At 37.6% G+C, this 22,531-nt stretch overlaps 1 protein-coding gene across 8 annotated transcripts in view; it reads right to left on the reverse strand.

Moving 5' to 3' along the window:
* The window catches only part of CDKAL1 (CDK5 regulatory subunit associated protein 1 like 1), a 563,996-nt gene that overhangs the window by 235,875 nt on the left and 305,590 nt on the right, over window positions 1–22,531 (reverse strand). For all 8 annotated transcript variants that reach the window (XM_068931681.1, XM_068931679.1, XM_068931680.1 and 5 more), the window contains one exon: window positions 4,714–4,894. In XM_068931681.1, the coding sequence (XP_068787782.1) occupies window positions 4,714–4,894 (181 nt within the window). The remainder of the gene's footprint in view (window positions 1–4,713; window positions 4,895–22,531) is intronic.

A 22,531-nucleotide genomic window follows, 5' to 3' on the forward strand; every position in this document is an offset into this window, starting at 1 on the left:
GAGAAGGTGTATGTGGCGCTGTGCTATCTAGATAGAGGACAATCTCTCAGTGCATTAAGTACTGCTCCTAAAGGTGGTAAAAATCGCAACAGATCTAAGTGAGGGTGTGATAATATGGGGAAATGCTATGTCAGACCGTGGATTTTTTTCTAGTAATGATGGGAATGTTCAAAAGATAAAACGTCCAGTATCCAAAGAGATGAAGATTAATAAATGAAGAGTTTTGTCTGGACACAACATTTGGGGATGGATGGATGGCACAATTTGCAAGCAAATCAACTCCATTGTGGTTGGATGGACACGGCCAGTCCCTACAAAGGAAAAACATAATTAGGGCTGGCAGTCCTCAAACCACAAGTAAGTGCTCGCCTAGGGCAAGTACTGTTTGAGACGAAGGCTGGTGAAGACTGAGCTTTCAGAAAGTGGGGAGAGACTTTCAGAACAAGTTAGCATGGTCTCTTATCTTTGCCCACTGTGGACACTTCATGCAGAAAAACTTTAGTATCCCCCTGCCTGCTATACACTGTATGAGAAAAATGCCCTATACCTACCTCTCTTTCTAAGGCAAATGGTTTTTGAGATTAAATACCATTTCAGGTATGAAATTTGTAATTTACTTACTCATCTCAGAACAGTAAGTGCAATATTTAATACAATGGATGCAGAGAGAAAATCAAGGAGACTCTCTTCAGAAGAATTAAAGGAAAAGCCTAGATTGACATTAAAGTTTCTAGCTTGGAATAAGATAATTATTTGACGAATATGTACATAAAGTGAGAGGGAAAGAGATTAAGAGAGAAAGTGAACACATAGTCTTTCATCCGGACAGATCACAATGCTTTTTGAAAAATCTAGTTATCATACAACATGCTTGGAAACATGAACAGCTTAATCTATTGAAAGTACTGCATACAGAAAGATTGGAATCCAGCCACACTGCAGTTGAGGGCTGAGTAATGATGAAGCTGCAATCACATCACTTCTCTCAAAACAGCTGCCATCTCATATTCTCACTAGAGAGGAAACTAATTGTGCCTTACTATGATACCTATTTTCAGAATGGCTGTCTCCTCACTTTGATTTCATGTGATAGAAACCACGCTGATCCTAAGATCATAATGTCCCCAAGTGCTTTTAGAATTTGTCAGGGATCAAACCTCAAGGACAGAGAGAGAACTTTCTCCCCACTCTTTCCCAAGCTTCCAGACAAGTAACAGATACATTGGAAAAGATAAAGGTCAGAGAAATTAAAATTATCACAAACATAAAATGACATAGATTCCTTGATTTTAGAGACAAATTTTTGCATTCACACTTAAAACATTCTGAATCTTTGTGATGTAGCTAAATACAAAATCCCTACTAGACACCTCTAAATCCTGATTTCTTACTTTGCTCATTAAAATAACATACCTGACTAGAACATATAATTTGAACTATAACACTATCAGCATATCCCTTTTACTATACAATGCAATAAGGAAAGGGAGAAAGTCTGATCCAAAATAATAATAATAACCTACAAACTAACATATCATAGTTAACACAGTTCACAGTGAGAATTTTAAATAGCTAGCCCACTGGAGATAAAGAGCATCCAGACTCACCTCTGAAACAATGTATTTAGAGGTAGGTGGATAAAGTGTGAGTGTGAGGGGGACGAGCCAAAAAATCCTAGAATTTTGGGGTAGTAGTAAAGATTTTGAATCACATCATGATTCATTTTCCATGTATATGACTCAAGTGAATCATAGCAATTGCTTACAAAAAGCACTAAAACACAGTCATGCCTAGTTTTGCTTAACTGTGCTCTAGCTTTTCTCTAAATTGGAAACAGTATTTATGGTAAGCATAACCCAACTGATGGTAATGAAATGAAGACCATTTAGACAGATGTCTGATCCTCCATGGATTTTTTTTTCTCCAGGAGAAACAAGAAAGGCCTGCAGCCTTAACTGCCTTTTCTGAATTTACGGTGGCAGAGCTGTCCATCTGGATTAGTGTCATCTGCCCTTTTAGAAAAAGATCAGTGCCTCGAAGGCTTTGAAAGATAAATTATCTATGTGAAAAAAAGAAACCAGGTTGACCTACTGAATATTTTCTATTAAGATAAACCCGAATGAAAATTTTCTCCAAAAAAGCAATTACATTTACCACTTCCATCAAAACTATCCCCTAAAAATAAGAAAGCACTAAATAGCCACTACTATTTACTACTAGACTATCCCTAAAGACATAAGGTCATCTTGTAAAAAGCTAACTTAAAAGGAGCTGACGAGGCATATACGTTACTACAGCTGTGATACTTGGGCAGAATCACCGAAGCTGTCTTGAACCAGAGTTGGAGAATTGGGGAGCAGCGTGCCAATAGCAGTACCCCTCTACTGCAGAAATTCTGCAAAGTTGGAATAACATAGCAAATACACACAGTCTTGAGGAAAAAGAGAAGAATTACAGCTGTCAAATAATCTTATCCCTGGTTCAGCACCTGCACTTAAACAATACAGCCAAAATTCTTTTCCTAGAACGAGATCCAACCAATAGAAACCGCATCCACTGCGGAGAATATGTTAAGAAAAAAGCACTAGCTCATGAGCTTAGACTGGCAATACGACAAACCACATGTACACCTAGACACACGCGTATAACATTTTGATATCATTTTACGAGCTATTTTTCCCCTATGCAAATACAATAGTGTCAGTTCGTTAAGAGTAAGATGACATGAATTTTTTTTTAAAAGATGAAGGAGTAAGAGCGCATAACATGGATGGTTATGTGCTACTTTCTTCTCCTAGCTGAGAAACATACAGAATTATAAGTTACTCTAGACAAGGAATGAATACTGAAGTTCTTGTACGTTGTTGGGAACACAGGGAAGACCATTATCTTCTATCTAGAGGCAATATAAATATAAAACGCAAGAGATCAGCACAAGCTCTTCCTGTTCCAGTTGATTGGTTACTTTGTGTTTCTAGAAATAAAAGAACGAAGGATCTTACAACTTAGTTTTTTTCAAGGACTACAGAGAAAAAGGAAAAAAAAAAAAAAGAGAGGAACAGAACTCTATTAATTACAGATTTTCATCAGCCCTGGATTAGAGGCTTGATTTTCTTTGAAGGTTCTAATTCACTGAAAGCAGTAAGTGCTAGAAATAAGAACAAAGAAATAATTTAAAACTTGTTAAAATTATGTTCCCATTTTCCCAGTACCCCCCCCCCCCCAACAGCTAATGTTGTTCTTTTAATAATTTAGCTCTTCATATACTGTCTTCCCTATGGTACACAGTTAAATAGAAGAGGGCCAATTAACCTACTTCTTTGTACCTCCCATAAAAATAATGGGCTTATAAATGTGTGAATGGAAGACTGCAAGAACAGAATTGTAAACCGATGTTTTCATTTTTTACCCTCCTAACTGATAACGATTATGCTTCTACATTTTTTTCATTCATGAGCTTGTAAAAAGCATTCTAACTCAAAAAGATCAAAATGAGCTGGTTACACTAAACATACTATTTTAACAGCAGCTATTTTTATCTGAAAATTCAGTATTTTCTATTATGATATGGCCTACAATAAATGAGCAATCTCACTGCTCAAGCTGTACTTCTGTAAACAAGAAACTGAAGATGCCAAATATAATCTCATTGTATGCCTTTAGCAGCTGATACCTTCTTAGAGAATTCATGATATATACTGACAGTAAGCAGGGTTTCTAGCTTTTGGATATATAAGTGAAGAGATGCAAGTACTGATTTGACTTCATGTTAGTGGATCAGGATACATAAATCATAAAAAACATTTTTTAAAGTGATTTACATTGTTGGCTGACTTTCATTCTTACACTAATAAGAAATAAAAATAATATTTATGCTGGCATAGAAAATAATAAATTAAATTGTTGTACAGGCATCAGTGCTGTATATTTTCCCATTTCAAAATTCAGATTAGACAAGTTTGCACAGTTACAAATTCAAAGAAATATTTTTTTTAATAGATCAAACCATACCTTCAGATGTGATTGCTACTATTGCCACTTATAAAAAAGGGAATTTAAACTACTAATCAAAATACAGTCAGTAGCCATCTGCCTTCTACACTAAAAGATGCCTTTGTCCTCATGGGAATTTGAGATAAGAATGTTGGTAGTTGGGAAGGATTGTACTACTCAGCCAAAAATAGAAAGTAAGAGAAAATTTGAAAACTGGAAGATTAAATGCAAGTTTCATCAATAACTTTTAACATGCAGGCTGAAGGAAAACAGAGTTTATAAGCAGTGCATAAGGAGGTCTCATGGAAGTAGTTACATGCAAATGTGATGTTTAACAAATAAAGTGGAGATTACCGTTGCTCTATTATTAATACTTGCATGATTATTCACTATTTGCTAGAGACTGCTGGAGTCACATAAGATTTCAAATGGGAGGAAAAAAAGTGCAATCAATCAGCCACCATTCTTGATAATCATTCAGCCAAAACCTGACAGAAAGAACACATGACCTCAGTATGACCGTTGTTCTGCCTTTCCTAACAATCTGAACAGTAATTTACATGCAGCAATGCACCTAGTGATCTAGCAATCTCTAAAGGCAATTCAACAGTCATCGCACTTACTGGGAGTTCTATAAGACTCTAATTGAGTTGTAGCATAATTCTGCAGGAAATGCTGTATTTTCATGTACATGCTTTCTATATTTAAAATCCATCTTACCACTGCAGCTGGAACTTGATGCATTTTTGCAGCAGGGGTTCCTGGGCGTGGATAAAATTGATTAATGAATAAGCTGGGAAACCTGTACTGTTCTACGAGTTTCATTGTTTCTTGAAAATCTTCATCCGTCTCCCCTGGAAAACCACAGATGATGTCTGTAGCAATTGTTATTCCAGGCACTCTGTAAGGAAAGCAGAAAGGAATATCGGACTTAGGACATGTAAAAGTTTTGCTCCTTTAAAAGTTAGGGTACAGACATATAACTCTTCAACGTTATCCACAGAAATTGAGATCTACAATGATCTTTGGGGGAAAAAAAGATATTTTAATATCATTTAATACCATTATTTGGTAAGTACAAATGCATTTGGTACTCAGCTGAGAGCACAAGGAATAGAAAAAGAGATACTGCAATAAATATTGGATTAGAATTGTGACAGAAGGAGGAAAATGTCCTGGACCAATTCCTCCTTCATTTAAAATGATAGGTTATCAGCAGAGCTGATACATTTCTTGAATTCTGATTACTTATCTACACATGTTATAACCTCTGAGACTTAACCACTGGAGTTTGTAAAATTCCTTGATGAATTATATCACTGCTATCAAAGTAGAATGGGATATCCAAAAGAGGAGACTGATGTCCCATGGAGACTTGCAATCTCAGACAAAATGGGCTTTAGAGCCAAGAAGGCAACTTCTAGTCACAATTTAATTTCTAACTCAGTACGCCATAAAATCAGGCTATTCCTTGCTTTAAAATAATAACAACCTTCCCTCTTACCCTAAAACTTAAGTTTACAAATTCACAGACACCAGCCTCCCTTTTTATTTAGCAAGGTCAGCATTTCCTAACTGTTCCCTTTGGACTGAATATGCACAGCCCTTAAGCACATGGCCCAGAAAAATGAGTCCTTCAACCAAGAGATTATTGCATGGGATTTACAGAGCACTGGATGAGACCCAGGAGGTATCAGTTCAGCTTTCCAGGTCTACCACTAGCCAGCTGGATGACCACTGCTCCGTAAGAAGCTGGGAAACTACACCATTGCTTTGTACTTCAGTCAGCTTGTACATAAAGGGGCAATCGTGACAAACCTCTTCTGCAAGGAGGTGGAAATGTGTAGTCCAGAAGGGCTCCCCACTGACACAGACGAGCTGCTTCTACAACATAGAGCTGATTTCATGACTATTCAGTAATAAAAGATAACGACAGACCGCAGAAAAGTTGGTCCGGCTTCAAGCGGGGGACACAGACAAGACGACTTCCAGAGGCCCCTTCCAACATAAATTACTCTACAGTTCTCTTTAAGTAGGATATAACAATAAAATAGTTGAGACAAATTCTCTTAGGGATGAATAGCATAAAGACCTCTGCCACAAGCAAAGCTCATGCCCAAGCTTAAGAAGGGGTCTGCAAGCCTTGTTCTAAATTAAAGAAAAAAAAAAAAGGGCTGGAAGGCTTCTCTTCTTCATCATCAAGGCAAGGGACAACACAACTGTAAATATAAATGCATGCACACCAAATGGCATTTATAAAGTATTTGAATGGCCAAAGAGAACTATCGTTTTGTATTATATAGTACAACACCATAGGAAAAATACTGCTGTGATTACAGTGGGCAAAGAAACTGAAGTTTAAAGAGGCAAAAGAAACACTTCTTGCAACAATGAGGTCTACTGGAAGAGCCAAATCGGTTGGCAAAAGACCCAGGAAAGGGGAAGCATACAACATTTTTTTAAAATGATTAGATTAGGTGACATACTAGAGCTCATTAGTCTGCTCAGTCTTTCATAAAACTATTTCTGGATTCTCCCCTACCATACGTGACATTTTACACATGTAGCAGAAATACCCTTTGCTTAAAATGTTTATTTTTATTGCTATGTCACAGCAATTAGGTCTGCTTCAAGATAGGAAGGGTGGTCTGACCTCTCCATGTTCAGGACTTGAAATGGGACTCAGGAGAAAAGCTTTCTCTTCTCAGTCCTGAGACAGAGTTCTGAGTTCAGTGATTTCTAGGCCTTCGCAGACTTCCTTTAAAAAGGGTTGTTCCCTTCTTAGGTAAATTTCAGCAAATTCATTTATTAATATTTACTTGTGACATGACATTAGAATGATGATGAAAACTGTGGAGAAGTCAGACTTAAAAAAAACAAATCAACCCCCCTTCAAAAAAAAAAAAACAATATAGAGAAAATTACTCCCAACAGAGTAGCCTTGATACAAAGAGTACATGGTGATAAACATATTTTACAATTATTTCTTTTTTAACTTAAAAGAAATGGAATTTTTATCTAAATATTGGCAATGAGATTATATTAAACCAAATTCCTTGGCCTCCTTTTTATATGTACCTGCATATATAGTTAGCTACACAGGAATTTATTAGACATTGTATTGTCAGAATCTTCTCTCTCCTTTTCCTTAAGAAAAAAACACAAAAGAAACCAACCAAATTCCTTCAGTTCTTTTTCGAGTTTACGAATTCAGACTCTAACGTCTGAGATGAAGTTAAAACATGTAATTTGAATGCCAAACTGAAAATGATATAACACCAGACATTTTCAAGAAAGAGCTGGTCCAATAAGTGTAAGTGGGAAAACACAAACTGAACATTACACAGAACAACAAAACTTCCCAATACCATTGGCTAAGAAGCCTCCATTTCCCTTGGTTTCTTAAGCCTGAAAAACTGCAAGACATAAAGTTCTACTTCAAATCAAATAACAATAAAATTATCTGGATTTAAGGACTGAGAAGAGGAACACTGCATTCTGCAACATTATTTTGTTCACATTGCCAGTATTTTTGTGCAGTAATAGCAAGCTCACAGAAGATAAAATATATTACTTTATAAATTAGTATCATATAACATCAGCTGCCGTTTATCACAACATTAACAGAACAACCATTAAGTCTGACAAAACTGTTATAATGAAGTTATTTTAGCCATTTAAATGACACTACTGGTAACAGTCAAGTCATTTATTACCAATGGCAGCAGTAACACCATCCTTTATAAAGGTTTGGCTGTTTCTATAGCAACGTGAATTATAAGGTCCAGTCAAGCTAGATACACTAAAATATGCTCTTTTTCTCCATAACACCAGTTGTCAGTTAAAAGGAAATTACATATTTTTAACAATCATAAACTGTACAAATGTCTGAACTCCATTTGGTGATAAGGTGTTAATTATCTTACTAATTAGATTTCTTTCTGGATGGAATTATTACACACAAAGAAAAACTAAGCTATGGAAAGAGAATAAGAACACCAGTCTATTCAGAGACAGCAATTAATTACAGTTCAATCCAGTATGCCTGACCAAAATATGACATTGCATTGTGCATTTTTATACCATTGTTGATTTTATCATTAAAAAAGTAGTTTTAAAAGGGAAGAGAAGTATATGAGGCTTAACTTAGGATAAAATCCAGTTACTGAAGAAAACAAGTTCTCAGTCTTTCTCAGAACATGCACAAACAAAAATAAGCAGAATTGGTTCCACACACATAGAATCATTTCTTAATGAAAAAGGAGGAAAAAAAATATACCGTTTGAGAAAAACATAAAACACACATACATTTGAAAATTAAGGTAACCTTGGCCCTGACACTCTAAAACAAAGCAGAACCAAGTTCTTTGCTGTGTAGACTCAATGTTTAAAAGATAGTCCTAACTATGAAATATGCTGCAAAATTACACAACAAGAACCAATTTCTGGTGCATCAGCCAATATTAAATTGCTTTTAAAAACGAAATGCACCGTTTATCTATTCTGAAGTAAACAAAGAAACAAACAAACACCCTGCTGAACGACTCTGGTAAGTATTTTGTAACATTAAGCACATAATAAATGTGTTTCCAGTAAGTTTCTAAAAATTCATTTGCAGTAAATGTTTTCTTGGGTCAGTTGAGAAGCTCTCGAGCACATTGTTCAGTGAACCAAGAGTATAGAGGAGTCCTTACAAAAGACAAAATGATTTTAAAAAAGCAGAAAGTCATTTCAAACATGCCGAAGCCTGGATGCCCCTTACAGCCTAGCTAACGGAGGTGGTAGGAACATGTCAATACTTCTAAGCGTAAAATGACCTAAACCTTGCCAGGCATTTTAAATCTTCTGGGTCTTTGTCAGGGTTAAGAAAGATTGCGTGTGATCATTTTATCTGACAATCGTAAGCCTTGCAAGATTTTGTCCATGAACATGTACTATTGCCTCTATTTACTCAACTTTGGAAAAAAAGACAAAAAATGTCAAGCAAAGGCTTTCAGTTGAAACATTTTAATATAAAATTGTGAAATTTTAGAAAAAGATAAACTAAGGAATAATCCATGACATCTATAAGATAACATAATCCTAACAGTTATGGTTCCTCAATGGATCCTCTCCTCCTTTTTTCCTCCATACAGACAAAACCCTTTCATCTACTCGAGCTGATTTATGCTCTATCATCCTGAATGAGATCACCATCCTCTTGGGCAGTTCTGACTACCCAAGAAGCAGCAGCTACATCATCTCACAGTACAGAGGAATCCGTCTTAGTGTGATGTTGCACAGACCAACACCCCCAGAAATGATCACACACATGTGCTGAGAGGAGAGCTATGTAAAGACTCACAGAAAGGAGGAATAAACGTGCTGGAAATGGCACATAAGAAATACAACATCCCACCCTTTATCTGTAGATAAGCCAAGTCAGAGAAAGAAGTGTGTCCTATCTCCTGAAAGGAGTCACTGAGATCTGGGCGTAAAGCCTATGAACGCGATGTGGGTAACTGCTGCAATGAGAATCGACTCCTCAGAGCTTACAGGTATCTGAGCTAGCTCCGAACAAGCCCAGAAGTATAAATCGCTCTGAGGCTAGCTCTGTGCTACGACAGCTGGGTAACTGCTGAACCACTGCTCGCCCAGGTATCTCAGTTGCATATTACCCTGAAGCAAGCAGTGCAGATATTTCCCCACAGGGATGAGCTTCCTGCTCCTTTATGCCTAGGGGACCTAGTTACTGATGTCAGAGAAAATAGAAACTCAGAAACTAGACTAGCAGTAACGGAAAAGTATCGCAGGTACTATGTAGATGGTTGAGAGGAAAGAAATCTTGAGGGAATGTAAATTGGGAGTCAAATGCAAAATTAAAACCCTGGTGGTTTGATTTAGGAAAGAGATGAAAATGTCAAGCTGCCAAATATAAAAATATAAAATATTTCTACATAGCAATACGTCTAAGAAAACCAGCAGCAGAAGTGTGAAAATTGCTAGGAGTCAGGTGTCACATTTCACGTGGCGTTAGTCACAGAAGACTTTTCCTTTAATAATAACCATTACAAATCAAATCTATGCTCAGGCAAGGAATTAAAGAGAAAAGAGGTAAAAATGCCATTCATTAGCATCTTCACCTTCTACTACGACTTCCAGAAATTCCTTGCATGACCATATATCCTTCCCACTTCCTTTTCAGCAATTAGTATTTACACCCATCTATGACAGAAAGCCACCAACTGGCTCTTAAACAAGACCCTCCCTCTTCCCCACCTCCACATCCATTATAATAGAAGTATTGGATTAGAATAAATAGCTATATGAACAAATTTAAAATATTACACATTTTTACAGATGGGTACAAGAATAGCCTGAGAAAAACAGAGTAACTAAGGTCAAAGCAAAAAAATGTGATGACCTAGCAACTTCTTGATTCATAAATTAGAAATTCATAGTGAAAAAATGCTAGAAAATGCTAAATTCTTATGAAAATAAACGCAGTTTTCTCTGAAAGGTTACAATTTCAGCCTCATACATGATTTTATATTTTGGAGCCTTATGCAGGATACGTTCCTTTAGGGAACGTTTTATTATCTTATTACTTTAGGGAACATGCAAATGAAAATGAGATAACGGATAAAATAATTTGAAGGTATCTGAGAGCTGGTCTTTGAAGCACATTTAAAGAACTTAACATGCATGTCCATGTGTCATTTTGTGTCGCAGCTGAAGGAGATGGTTGCATATCCCCTGCGACCAGTCCTGCAGAAGCCTTTTTTCTCTTTCTGTTTTTGAGGAGGTGTTTTGTTGTTTTGTTTTGTTTTTCTTTTTGCTTTACGAGGACTAGTCTTGTGGGATTTCTGGCTTAAATTCCTTGAATTGCTCACTGATGGGTCACAGGAGCTGGAGCCGGCACAAGGGAAACACAGACTGCTCAGCAGGAAGCACTGGCTCTTTCAAGGGCCAGGTATAACATGAAACGTCGCCCTGCCTCTCTGTTGACCATATGGAAATTCACCTGAGAAGTAAACCATAGAAAGACAGTACAGAAAGGGATTCAGTTTGCTTCTCATCTCTTGACTATGAATGGAGCACAGCATACTACACTCCTAATTTATGCACTGCAGGTAGGGGAGTAAACCTGAGCATATTTTCAAAAGCAGGGTGGTTTCCATCGTTTCCAGTTTATGATTTACCCTGAACTTTGCAATACACGTACAGACTTCTACCACATGGATAACCACTGACAATATCGTTCTTAGTAATCTTCTGCAGAAGCTTTTAAAAGTAGTCCAGGATGCACAAGCTGAAAATCTTCGTGGTAGGAAGAAAAGTTCTTTTAAACCCTCACATCAACCGCTCAATAGATGGACAGTGAACTGGAAACCACTTCAGTTCAATGACAACAGAAATTTTATTAACATTTCTTATGAAGCCTTCTAAATGACTGACTGAGCCTTATGGCTAGATATAAACTATCATTTGATAAGACTGATTATCCAAAGCAGCTATATACATAATAAACATTAACAGTTAAGAAACTGTTGTAAGAAAGCAAGTAGTATTATCCATTACACCACAAATGTGTCATCAGGTCTTATAAGATATCCTGTTTAGTGCGGCCATTTCCTTTTCCTTCGTCCAGTCGCTCTAGACACATAATGACAGCACAGAAATGAGCAGGACAAATAGTGGAATATTTTGCAACTGAGTGTAGGGCAAGTAAGGATGATTTTTAAAACACTAACATAAAATTTGACCATAAAAGGATAAACGGCAGGACAGGAATGATGTTCCACAGACTGCACTATAATCTAGACAGTACTGAGAAATGGCAAGAACATGAGATTCTTTTATTACTTGTGATTTGGAATGCTTGAATCAACAAGGCAAGCCTTCCAGGAACGACCACGGAGTAAGACCTCAACAAAATAAAAATAAATAATGCAAAAGCAGCATCCATTTCAGGTCTCTTATATTTAGTATTAATATGTTCGACTTCAAGCATCACACAAGTCTGAGGGACCTTATATTTTGCTTCTATCAAATTGTCCATCAGACCTAGCCAGATGAAAAGATGAATTCCCTGCACTTGGATTCAATTTCTATTAAGTCTGCAACAAACAGTATCGGGAAAAAAAAAAGAAATACAGACTACATTCAATAGCTTCAGACACAATGACATACGGTGAGAAACAGGTGAAAGTTGTGGTCTCCCCCTCTAAAAAAGAAAGCTGTTAATATTCAGTGGCAAGAAAAAAGTTAGAAATTCATTTAATAAACTACGACGTTTAAACTTCATTGTTTTAAACTGTTCCATATCAGTTATTCAGACCTTCTGCTTTGATTACTTTTGCCAAATTTATTGTTTATGGTGCCTACATTTCTATTAAATGCACTAGCATGAGATTCTACCCTGGCAGGACACCTGCTAACATCTTTTATTCATGTACGTGTTCCCACTGCAAAGCAATTATATTATTTCATATATTTTAAAATGTTTTCTATTACTGCCTAACATGTCTCCAGACTGCCTCACAAATCAATTTTCCTTCACCTCCCAGTCCGCCTGCATCAAAATGAAAATAACTTTATGTTGTCGTTGTTTATAAGAGTCTATAATGATTTCATTTTCAAGTAGACTCACTTGTTTAGCTTCACCTGACTACTGACACATTGAACGCTGCAGACTTTTAAGTAAATTATGTTTTTATATGAGAAGAAAATGCATATTTTTAAGAAACAGGTTTTTTTTAATTTTTGTCATAGCTTGGATTCTATCTCTCTGAAACTGATGCCTAAGACAGGACAAACCAGACAAGGAAAGAGTAATGCCATATCCTTTTCATGTTTTCGGGGGGATTTTTTGTTCTTTAAACAAACATGTAAACCAACCAATGACCGAATCCCAGGCATGACCACAGAACAGTTCCCAGTGTAGTTTTTCCAAATCACCTTGCAGTTTCCCCTGAAGCAAGGTATATGCACATACACGTATGGGAGAATTAATGGCAAGATCTTAAATCCTAACATTCAATTCAGAGGTTATTCACAGTCAAACACTTCAGATTTCAGATAGTCTTACAGCTACAGAATCACTACATGTAGCCTGCATTCCAGATTTTCCCCAGTGCTGAAGGCTACCAGCTGCTTATGATAGTGATTCTCACGGGGAACACATCACACCTGAGCTTTGTGATCTGCTTGTGATCTTCAAACGGATCTGCGAGTGCAGCTTAGGAGGTTATTTTTGAACTTTGGAGTCAATAATGGTTTTGAAGCAGTCACCTTAGAAAGGTTACAATAGTCACCTGAGAACAGTAGCTGTGCAGCTCTCCAGAAATGCACAGTCTAACCGCTTTCTGAGCTTAACTGAAAGGGAGAATGGACATTTTCTGTGACTGCTCTTCTCCAACCCTACCTCCAGCCCCCCAAAAAGCTCTTTCAGAAACTGGGCTGACTGACACTTGAAAGCAACTGGAAAGCCTAATTTCCAGAGCTAAACTTGATGAGGGACTAGGTAGGGAGGAGTCCATGCACGTAGGGACTGGGACCATCCATGTGGCTGAGCATCAGTGACCTGGAAAAAAGGTGTATTTCGTAATTAACACAGCTCACTGCCTGTGGACGAAAAAGCACATACAGTTTTACTCTCATTACTCTCATTTACTCTCATAATTATACTAAGGGTTGCTAGAGTTCCTATCAGATACAATTCAAATGTTTCAAAAGAAACATTATAATATTTCTTTTCTTAAAGGAACAATTAAGGCTTGGACTAACTGTATTCATCAGTAAGGTGTTCTACTCTTCCCATACAAATGAAACATTTTACAGAACTTCATTACAGATTTATAACTTCAGATCATTATTGTTTTATGATTTAAAAATGAGCGACTTAAGATAAAAAGCTCAACATCCTTAAACTTCATTTCCATTCAATCTCTAATAAATACCATCTGCTGTGTACTTTAGGGATATAATACCCGTCAAAAACTCAGCCGTATTATGAGAACCGGCACCAAGTTGATCTGAAATGCATATTTGAACAGATGTGTTTAAATTACATCTCCGTCTATCCACACGCATAAATTCAGAACAAGCGTGTGTTGATTTAAAATGCATAAAAAAGGGATTTGGAGTTGCATCAAAAGTGAATAGCATCTCAGCAGATCAAGGCTCACGTTACTAAAGGTCATTACTAAAAATAAAGTTTGAATTTATTAAGGGTTGCACTAGGGAGTGGTTCATGGGAACTGACTTAATGACTGCTGCACTAAAGCAGTCATTGAAATTACACTAATTTTCTATGACCCTTTGCTGTTTAACATTAGAGCTGTCAGGCATGGTCAGAAATAATAGGATCTCAGTCATGAGTAGCTGAGAACATTATATACTTTTTCTCAACTCTGACACAACGCTTATCACCAAGACTAACTGTCTTGGGCTCTAAGGACCCATCCATGCCTGCTTCAGTGACAGTCATTTAGCTCTTCACTCTGACATAGAAATCAGTCATATAATACACAATGATTATTATGTCTTTTTGGCATGATGAAGTCAGCTGAAAAAACTGCAAGCAGTTCTCCATTAACAAATATGAGCAAGAAAATCCCAATCTTTCTGATTTTGAGATTTTTTTTTTTTTCCTATAAGCTATAGCACTATAATGTTTCAGGGACTTTGAAGACAAGCCAGATGGGACCAAAGGCCCAGCTAAGCCCAGTGCTCTGCTTCTAGCAGTGGCAGACACCCAGGGAAGCAGGTAAGACGCGCGCTCCCCCAGAAACCCTCCCTCCTTCCAACAATCAAGATTTTGTCAGAGAGGGAGTTTTGTAACTAGCAGCCTCTGATGGACTTCTCTTCTATCAACTTGTCCAGCCTCCCCTTGGATCTAAAACCTTCCATACCTTAACGACTTGTTGCAAGAAAAACACCTCCTGCCATTTGCTAGTTCCAGTTGATGCCCTCTAATTCTTACACTGGGGAAGACACGTAACAAATAACTCTCTCTATCTTCTCAGTGCTATTCAGGATTTTATGGACCTCTATTCTAGTCCCTCAGTTTTCTCTTTTCCAGACTGCAGAGTCCTTAATTTCCTTTGTGTGACAGAGCCCTCATACCCCTGACGACCTCTAACAGTCCTCTCAGTAACACTTCCAATTGCAACACCTCCCTTTCGATGTGGGTATTGACAGCATTCAAACTGCTGCCAGAACAAGATAGCAATTTCTGAAATTATTTCCAGAATTAAGATTAATGCTCTGCTTTTTCTTTGTGTGTGCGTGTGCGTGTGTGTGTGTGTGTGTGTGCTCGTTTTTTTCCTAGTAAGCAGATGGCAAAAGGTAAGGGATAAGACAGAAAAGTCACTGACAGTTGATTGTTTGTGAGCAAAACGCAAAGACACAATTGACAAACACTTCACAACTACAGAATGTAATAATATATAAAGCCCAAATGTCATTAAGATGTAATATTAAGATAGCCATGTTCTGAAATTTACTTTGCAAGTGGGCTTACAACAGAGACAACAGACTGGCAAAAATCACTTACTAGTATCATCAGCATTAGAATTCAGGAAAAAAAAAAAATCTCATACTACTAATAGGTACAACAGAATAACAAACAAACAAACAAACCCCCCAAACCACATGAATTATTAAATAGAACATATTGTAACAGTTTCTGCTCCACTGAGATACAAATATCAGAGTCAGGTTCGCTCTACCTGTTTCATGAGAGGAGTATGGGTTTATTAATAAATCTGCATCTCCAAACTGATATCACCATTCACCTCTTTCTGCAGTATTTTTAACAGAAGTTCAGAAAAACATAACTACCATTAAAAAAGAACGATCGATGACTATGTCATCACAAATAAAAAGCTGAGCAGAGACTCTGTGTGAAAAACAGACTGTGCAGCTGACTTCAGTTGGATATCAAAAGCTGGGGAGCAATAGGGCCCTGTCCTTATTACATTATTTCCCCTTAAGATACGAAGCTAATGTAAGTGAATAACTTTTTGCAGAAAGGCATTGGCTAGGTGAAGGTTTGTAACAGAAATAAGCTAAAACTGACAACAAAAAGGTTAAGCAGGTTTCAAAGAGTGGCCAAAGTCAAAAATGGAGGGTGGGGGTGAGGAACAGATAAAGAAGCCAAAGGAGAAGTAGTATGACAAGTTGGAAGAGTTTTACAGAGAATTTAAGACCTTCAGCTGAAACATAACAGAGAATGGATAAAGGATGAAAATTAAGAACTATAGTTGCCATTAGGCCAAATATTTCATTCCAAGATTTTGGTTCAAGGCGATTTATATTAAGAACTTCTGCAGCACAGGCGAAGAGAGAAGAATGGCTCCTGCCTAAACAGGCATTAAAGCAAAGCAGACTTTAAGGGAAACATACTCAGCTCAGAAGTTACCCAAAACAGCTGGCAGATTTAGAGAGACATAGTTCTTTCACATCACAAGCTATGCAAATAATTTGCCTGGATTTTTTTTTTCCTGTTGCTTTGTATGAAATCATAACACAAAACGTTTTCCATTTGCAAAAGTCTACATGGGAAAGATCAAGGTTGTGAAGGGAACAGGACTTCACAACACTTGCATGATACACACTGAATTTAACATAAACTCCACTTTATTTTCAAAGTACACAATGAAATACAACTTATACCACAACAGTCAATCATCCAAAACACATCAGCTTATATACGGCATATTTATATATTACAAAATAAGTCGCTAAAATTAAATATCATAACCACAGCTTTGAGATAGATAAAAATATAATGCCTAGATAAGCTTTTTAATGGCAATTAGTAGTTTTCCTGAAGGTTAGCCAGACAAACTTAAAAAACAATTCATGTACTAGTACAGTAACTAAAAAGCACTTTAGTTTTACATCAGCCAGTTGTTGGTGTACACTGCTATACATTCTTCAATGTGCATTTTCACACACAGCATTCCACATGAAACGCTAACAGTCTAATTTTCAGAGATGCTTTCCACTTACTGGTATAGGATATTACTACCTCTGAAAACAACAGGCCTTGAACGTCTGAATATAGGAACAAACACTAATGTTGCACAAAGTTAATTTCAAATTTGAGAGGATAGCCTTTGAAATTAAGAACAGAACGAAGCACTTCAAAACAGAACAGCATTTTGGATACTGAGGTTACGATAGCTCTAATTCTGTCTTTGTACAGAGATGCACGTAACTGCAGACTGAACACCTGTGCTCCAGTTAACTTTCAGGACTGACAGCTGCACGCAGGAGGTAGGGGACTGAGCAGTGTTTCTGCATAGACTTGAGATTTATGGCCTTATACAAGGAAGATGTGACAGATCAAAAAACTTTTACTCTTGTTGCTCTAATGGTTTTTCTTTGTTAAAAAGCAACAGTCTTACAGAACCATAGGGGAGAAGGTTGCATAGGGAATTACTGCTTCTCTGAGCAGCAGAAAAAGCAAATCTGAATACTAAATTTGTCAGTTCTAAGGGTAAGTGCAATACTTTGCCCAAAACTGCACATGTAAATCCACCCCTCCCGCGTAAAGATTCAAAGCTCCAATTTTGTAGCTTAAAGTTTTCAGTTTTACTCCACGTTACACAGGCAAAGGTGACAATCAGTCTTTAATCTTCAGTCTGACGCAAGAGCATCATGATATGCTCAAAGCACAACTGTGTTTAGGTTTGGAATTAAATTTTCAGAGATAACATTTCAGACTCAGAAACAATGCCACTTTCTCATTAAGTCAAAACCCATGAGCTTAACTTGAAAGAAATTCAAAGTGCTTTACTAATTAAAGTGTGATAAGATAATGTAAACTATATCCCCAACCAACACAATGTAATAAAACTTGGATCACTAGGAAACAGAGATTTTACCTTGAAACAATTAGTTTAAGGAAATTATGAGGCAAATTTTCCAAAATAAGTGCGACTAAAGAATTGTTCATTCACGTAAACAGTAAGTGAAATGACATACTGGAAGGGGCGGGCATGATGGTTAAATTAATGGGCATCACTGGAGTGATGTTGTATCATCAAGCGGATACAGCACACAACACACACTGTCTGTGACCACTATCTCATCTCATTCATGAATATGTTCTGGTACGAACCTGAATTAAAAAAAAAAATCACCGTAGGGACAATATCAAACTTTATTAGCAAGCATAGTTCACTTACCTAATTGGAAGGATAAGAAAACAATATACATGTAATAAAAAGCATTTTCATTAAATACGACAAATGGTAGAGATTTTTAGAAATGCTCACTGATGTCCATTTAGATGGTCCAGGCTTAAGCCAGAGAGTGTTTCGTACAGCTGTGCTCAAGAAGAATAAACACTTAGGCACAAAAATATTCTTCTGTGTCAGAGCCAATTTAAGATATTCTCTGACCTCCCACCACCCATTTCTGACTCCTCCCTGGGACAGCTCATCTCATCCTCAGTTATATCAATTTCATTTGCTGGACTATACCAAAAAACAAAAATGTTTTTATATGCAATTCTAGAGGATTCAACCTATTGATATTCGCTATATGAAGTAATACTTATTTTTCTGAGAATGGCTGTCATAAATCAGCTGTAAAAGGCTGAAACAGATCTTTAGGTTAGCTAATATTACAGTTTTATTGATGAACTTTGCCATCAGAGAATCCCTTGAAACAAAGGGCAGCCGAGCAGTTTCAGAGACATTAGATTAGTATCTGCAAGGCTAAAACACTTCTCCAAAGGGGAAAAATAAAGGAGGGGAGGGAAAAGAAGGAGAAAGAAAAGACATCAAAGAAAGAAGAAAGAGCAGAAAAGAGGAAGAGAGTAAAATGACCTTTCCACTTCTGAGAATTGTTTTGCCAAATGCAGTATGGCTTTGTGAGGCTTTGGTATCCATACTATGTATGTTATGGTAGGCACACTGAAGAAAGAGGGTGAATCCTAAATCTGGACTGGCTAGTGCAAATTAACTTGGATTTTAACTCAAGTTAGAAGCTGGAATTCGAAGCTTCTAGGGAAGCCTGGAGAGTTAGACTCTAGCTGCTGAATGAAGAAAAAAACCAAATTATCTCATTGTCACAATCCTCAAGGCTGTTGGCTAACCCAGGTTTGCCAACTCCACTCCAAACATACCTTACTAGTCTTGATCAATTTGTCCTTAAACCATTGTTTAATTTCATTCTTCACATTAACAAAAATATTCCAGTTACCAGTACTTTCACCTTTCAAGTCTCCTGCTACTTGTGAATACTGTTTTGTTGCAGATATAGTCTATCAACCAATGGGATATAACATATCTTCAGGTTACTTGCCTTCAAACATAAATAAGCTGAATAGACACGATGTGGCATCAGACTACAACTTTCCCATTCCCCAAAACGGAAGTGCCACGCTACTAAATTTTACAAACTGTAAAACGTCACTGAAGGTTGTTTCTCACTTACATAGTTTAATAAGAAACTGATGCATTTTGCTTGCTAACAGCTCGAGTGAAAATGATTGGCGTCAAGCTCAAATTAGCGTAAACTAGTTTTATTTTTTATTGAGTGACTAGATTACAAGTTTGTTGCAGGATAAAAAAACAGATCAAGTTCACAAGCTTTTGCGATCTGCTTGATTTACATTTTTGTGCAAGATTTTCAGGAATACTGAAAACAGAATACATCTATGTAAGAGGATTTCACCAGTCTTCAAAAGCAGCTATTCATATGAACAAAAGGCAAAATAGAGAAAGGGATGGAAAGGAAGGAGGGAAGAAAAGGAAAAGAAGAATGGAAAGAGGGAGACAGACTTGGAAAACTGACGGTTAGAAGTCCATTCCCCAGACAGTAGCATTTTTGGTATTGCTTTACATATCGATTCACAACAGAACATTGTGATACTACAGTAAGAGTTGCTGTAAATTGATGAATTTTGGAAAACTAAGTTTAAAAAAAAGTATAGAAAACGAAGCATGCACAACGCATTGAAGCCTCAGACTCTTCAATCTGAATCATCTTGCTAAACGTCTGGTATTTTTCCTTTGTTGTTTTTTATATCAACAGATGCTACAGCATACATACTATCCAATGTTTGCAGTTGAAACTACAGTATACTCCCCTAACTAAATAAAAGAGGAAGTTCTTACACCTGATGGCTCTCAACTGGTCTGCAGTAACAGGGGTCAACTGGATGGCTGACCACTAACCTATGCTCATTTGAAAGGACTGTTTTTTGTTTTTTATTTTATTCCTTGTGAACAGAACATGGCAAACATATCAGAGAGAAACTGAAAAATAAGCATCTGGGATCTAGAAAACAAAGTCTGCTGAGACTGGAAAAAGGTAGCAGAATTGCTGAGAGAAACATCTGTTCGGTTATCAGGTCCACCCAAACAGCAGATGAATTTGGGATATAAAATATTTTTTTAAAAACACAGGCTTAGTTCATGAAAATTAATTATTAGGTTATTTTTAATTAATTAAGCATAATTCAGAACCAAATATTTTGGCTTCACTGTCCAGATGAAGGGATGGGCTTAATCTGCCATACAACTGAGGGCATTAGGCACAAAAAGCAAAATCACGAGTAAAACAGCTTTAAAATCTCCTTATTCCCCCTTTACAGAGATGGCTTGAGCTAACCAGGTTCTCAAGCACTTTTTTCTCTTTACCACTCTGGTAACAGTATCCTTTGCCCGGAATTTGCACAAGAAACTGGAATACAGGTGTTTTTCTTCCCCACTTTTTCCTACTACTCTAAGAAAAATCAAGTCATATATATGTGAGCTTGTTAACACTAATAGCCTCTGTAATTTTCTTTCGCAAGATGTAGTGAGGTATACTTCAAGAAGAAATGAACATTCAACCACGTTTTTGCCACAAAATCACTGAGTGCCTTTTCTGAGATTCAAACAAAAAGCTGGCTCCAACTACAGCCACATTGTTTGGGATATATTCATCTTTCCTCAGCTAGAGGAAAAAACATTGTGACATTACAGTAGCATCCTGACAACACATTTTTGTCTTCTAAGATACCGATATCAAGGGAAGCCTCAAGGCCAACTCCCTGAGCTCCACCGCCGTTCAGAAGGGGAGCTGCCTCCTCTTTCTATACCAGATGTTTTTAAGTCAACGTCTACCGGTAAAGGATACATCTGCTATCCTTTAGTTGTTTGCCAGAGGAAAAAAAAAAAACCTTTTTTAAGCATTACCACCATGATCTTCATTTTTCAGAAGTGCACAACGATCTCAAAATGGCCTTGCCTTTCACATTTTCTTTTCTGTCTAGACTAAGGAAAAGACCTGGAAAGATATTCACCGTGGAAGTAATTTAAAAATATATCTTTGCAGAGGCAAAGTCATTTTAATACTTGTGGGATCCATGCAAGTAATACGCTAATTCTTTGACAAATTTTGAAGTAGTATATTCAAGCAAAACCATACATTAAAAAATATACACATAGAACATTGATCATCAACCACACTTCAACAAAATCAGGAGGAGAAAAAAGATGATAGTGGAAATGTAGATGGTTAGTTTGTCAATAATATATGTACTAAATGAATGGAAAGTTAAAACAATGTTGTGGGGGTTTATTACAGGCCACCTGATCAGGAAGAAGTAGTCGATGAGGCCTTCTACAGCCAGCTGGAAGTAGCCTCACGATCACAGGCCCTGGTTCTCACGGGAGACTTCAACCACCCTGACATCTGTTGGCAAGACAGCACAGCTAGGCACAAACAGCCAAAGAGGTTCCTGCAAAGCACTGAGGATAACTTTTGGACCCAGGTGGTGGAGAAGCCAACGAGGAGAGGTGCAACGCTAGACCTTGTACTGACAAACAAAGAAGGTCTAGTTGGAGATGTGGAGGTTGGGGGCAGCCTTGGCTGCAGTGACCACGAGATGGTGGAGTTCAGGATCCTACGAGGAGGGAGCAGGGCAATGAGTAGGACTGCAACCCTGGACTTGAGGAGAGCTAACTTTGGCCTCTTGAGGGACCTACTAAGGAGAATCTCATGGGGTAGGGCCCTAGAGGGAAGAGGGGTCCAAGAAAGCTGGTTAATATTCAAGCATCACCTCCTCCAGGCTCAAGATCGGTGCATCCCTCTGAGTAAGCAGTCCAGCAAAGCGGGCAGGAGACCTGCATGAGTGAGCAAGGAACTCGTGGCAAAACTCCAACGGAAGAAGGAAGTCTACAGAATGTGGAAAAGGGGACAGGCCACTTGGGAGGAATACAGGGACGTTGTCAGAGTGTGCAGGGATGCGACAAGGAAGGCTAAGGCCCGTTTGGAATTAAATCTGGCAAGGGATGTCAAAGACAACAAGAAGGCCTTCTTCAAATACATCAATAGCAAAAGGAAGACTAGGGAAAACGTGGGTCCGCTGCTGAATGGGGTGGGTGCCCTGGTAACAAAGGATATAGAGAAGGCAGAGTTGTTGAATGCTGCCTTTGCTTCCGTCTTCACTGCTGAGGCCAGTCCTGAGGAATTCCAGACCCTGGGGACCAGAGAGGAAGGCTGGAGAAAGGAAGACTCTCCCTTGGTTGAGGAGGATCAGGTTAGAGAT

This window comes from Struthio camelus, chromosome 2 (genome assembly GCF_040807025.1).
Source record: "Struthio camelus isolate bStrCam1 chromosome 2, bStrCam1.hap1, whole genome shotgun sequence".
Taxonomy (NCBI): Eukaryota; Metazoa; Chordata; class Aves; order Struthioniformes; family Struthionidae; genus Struthio; species Struthio camelus.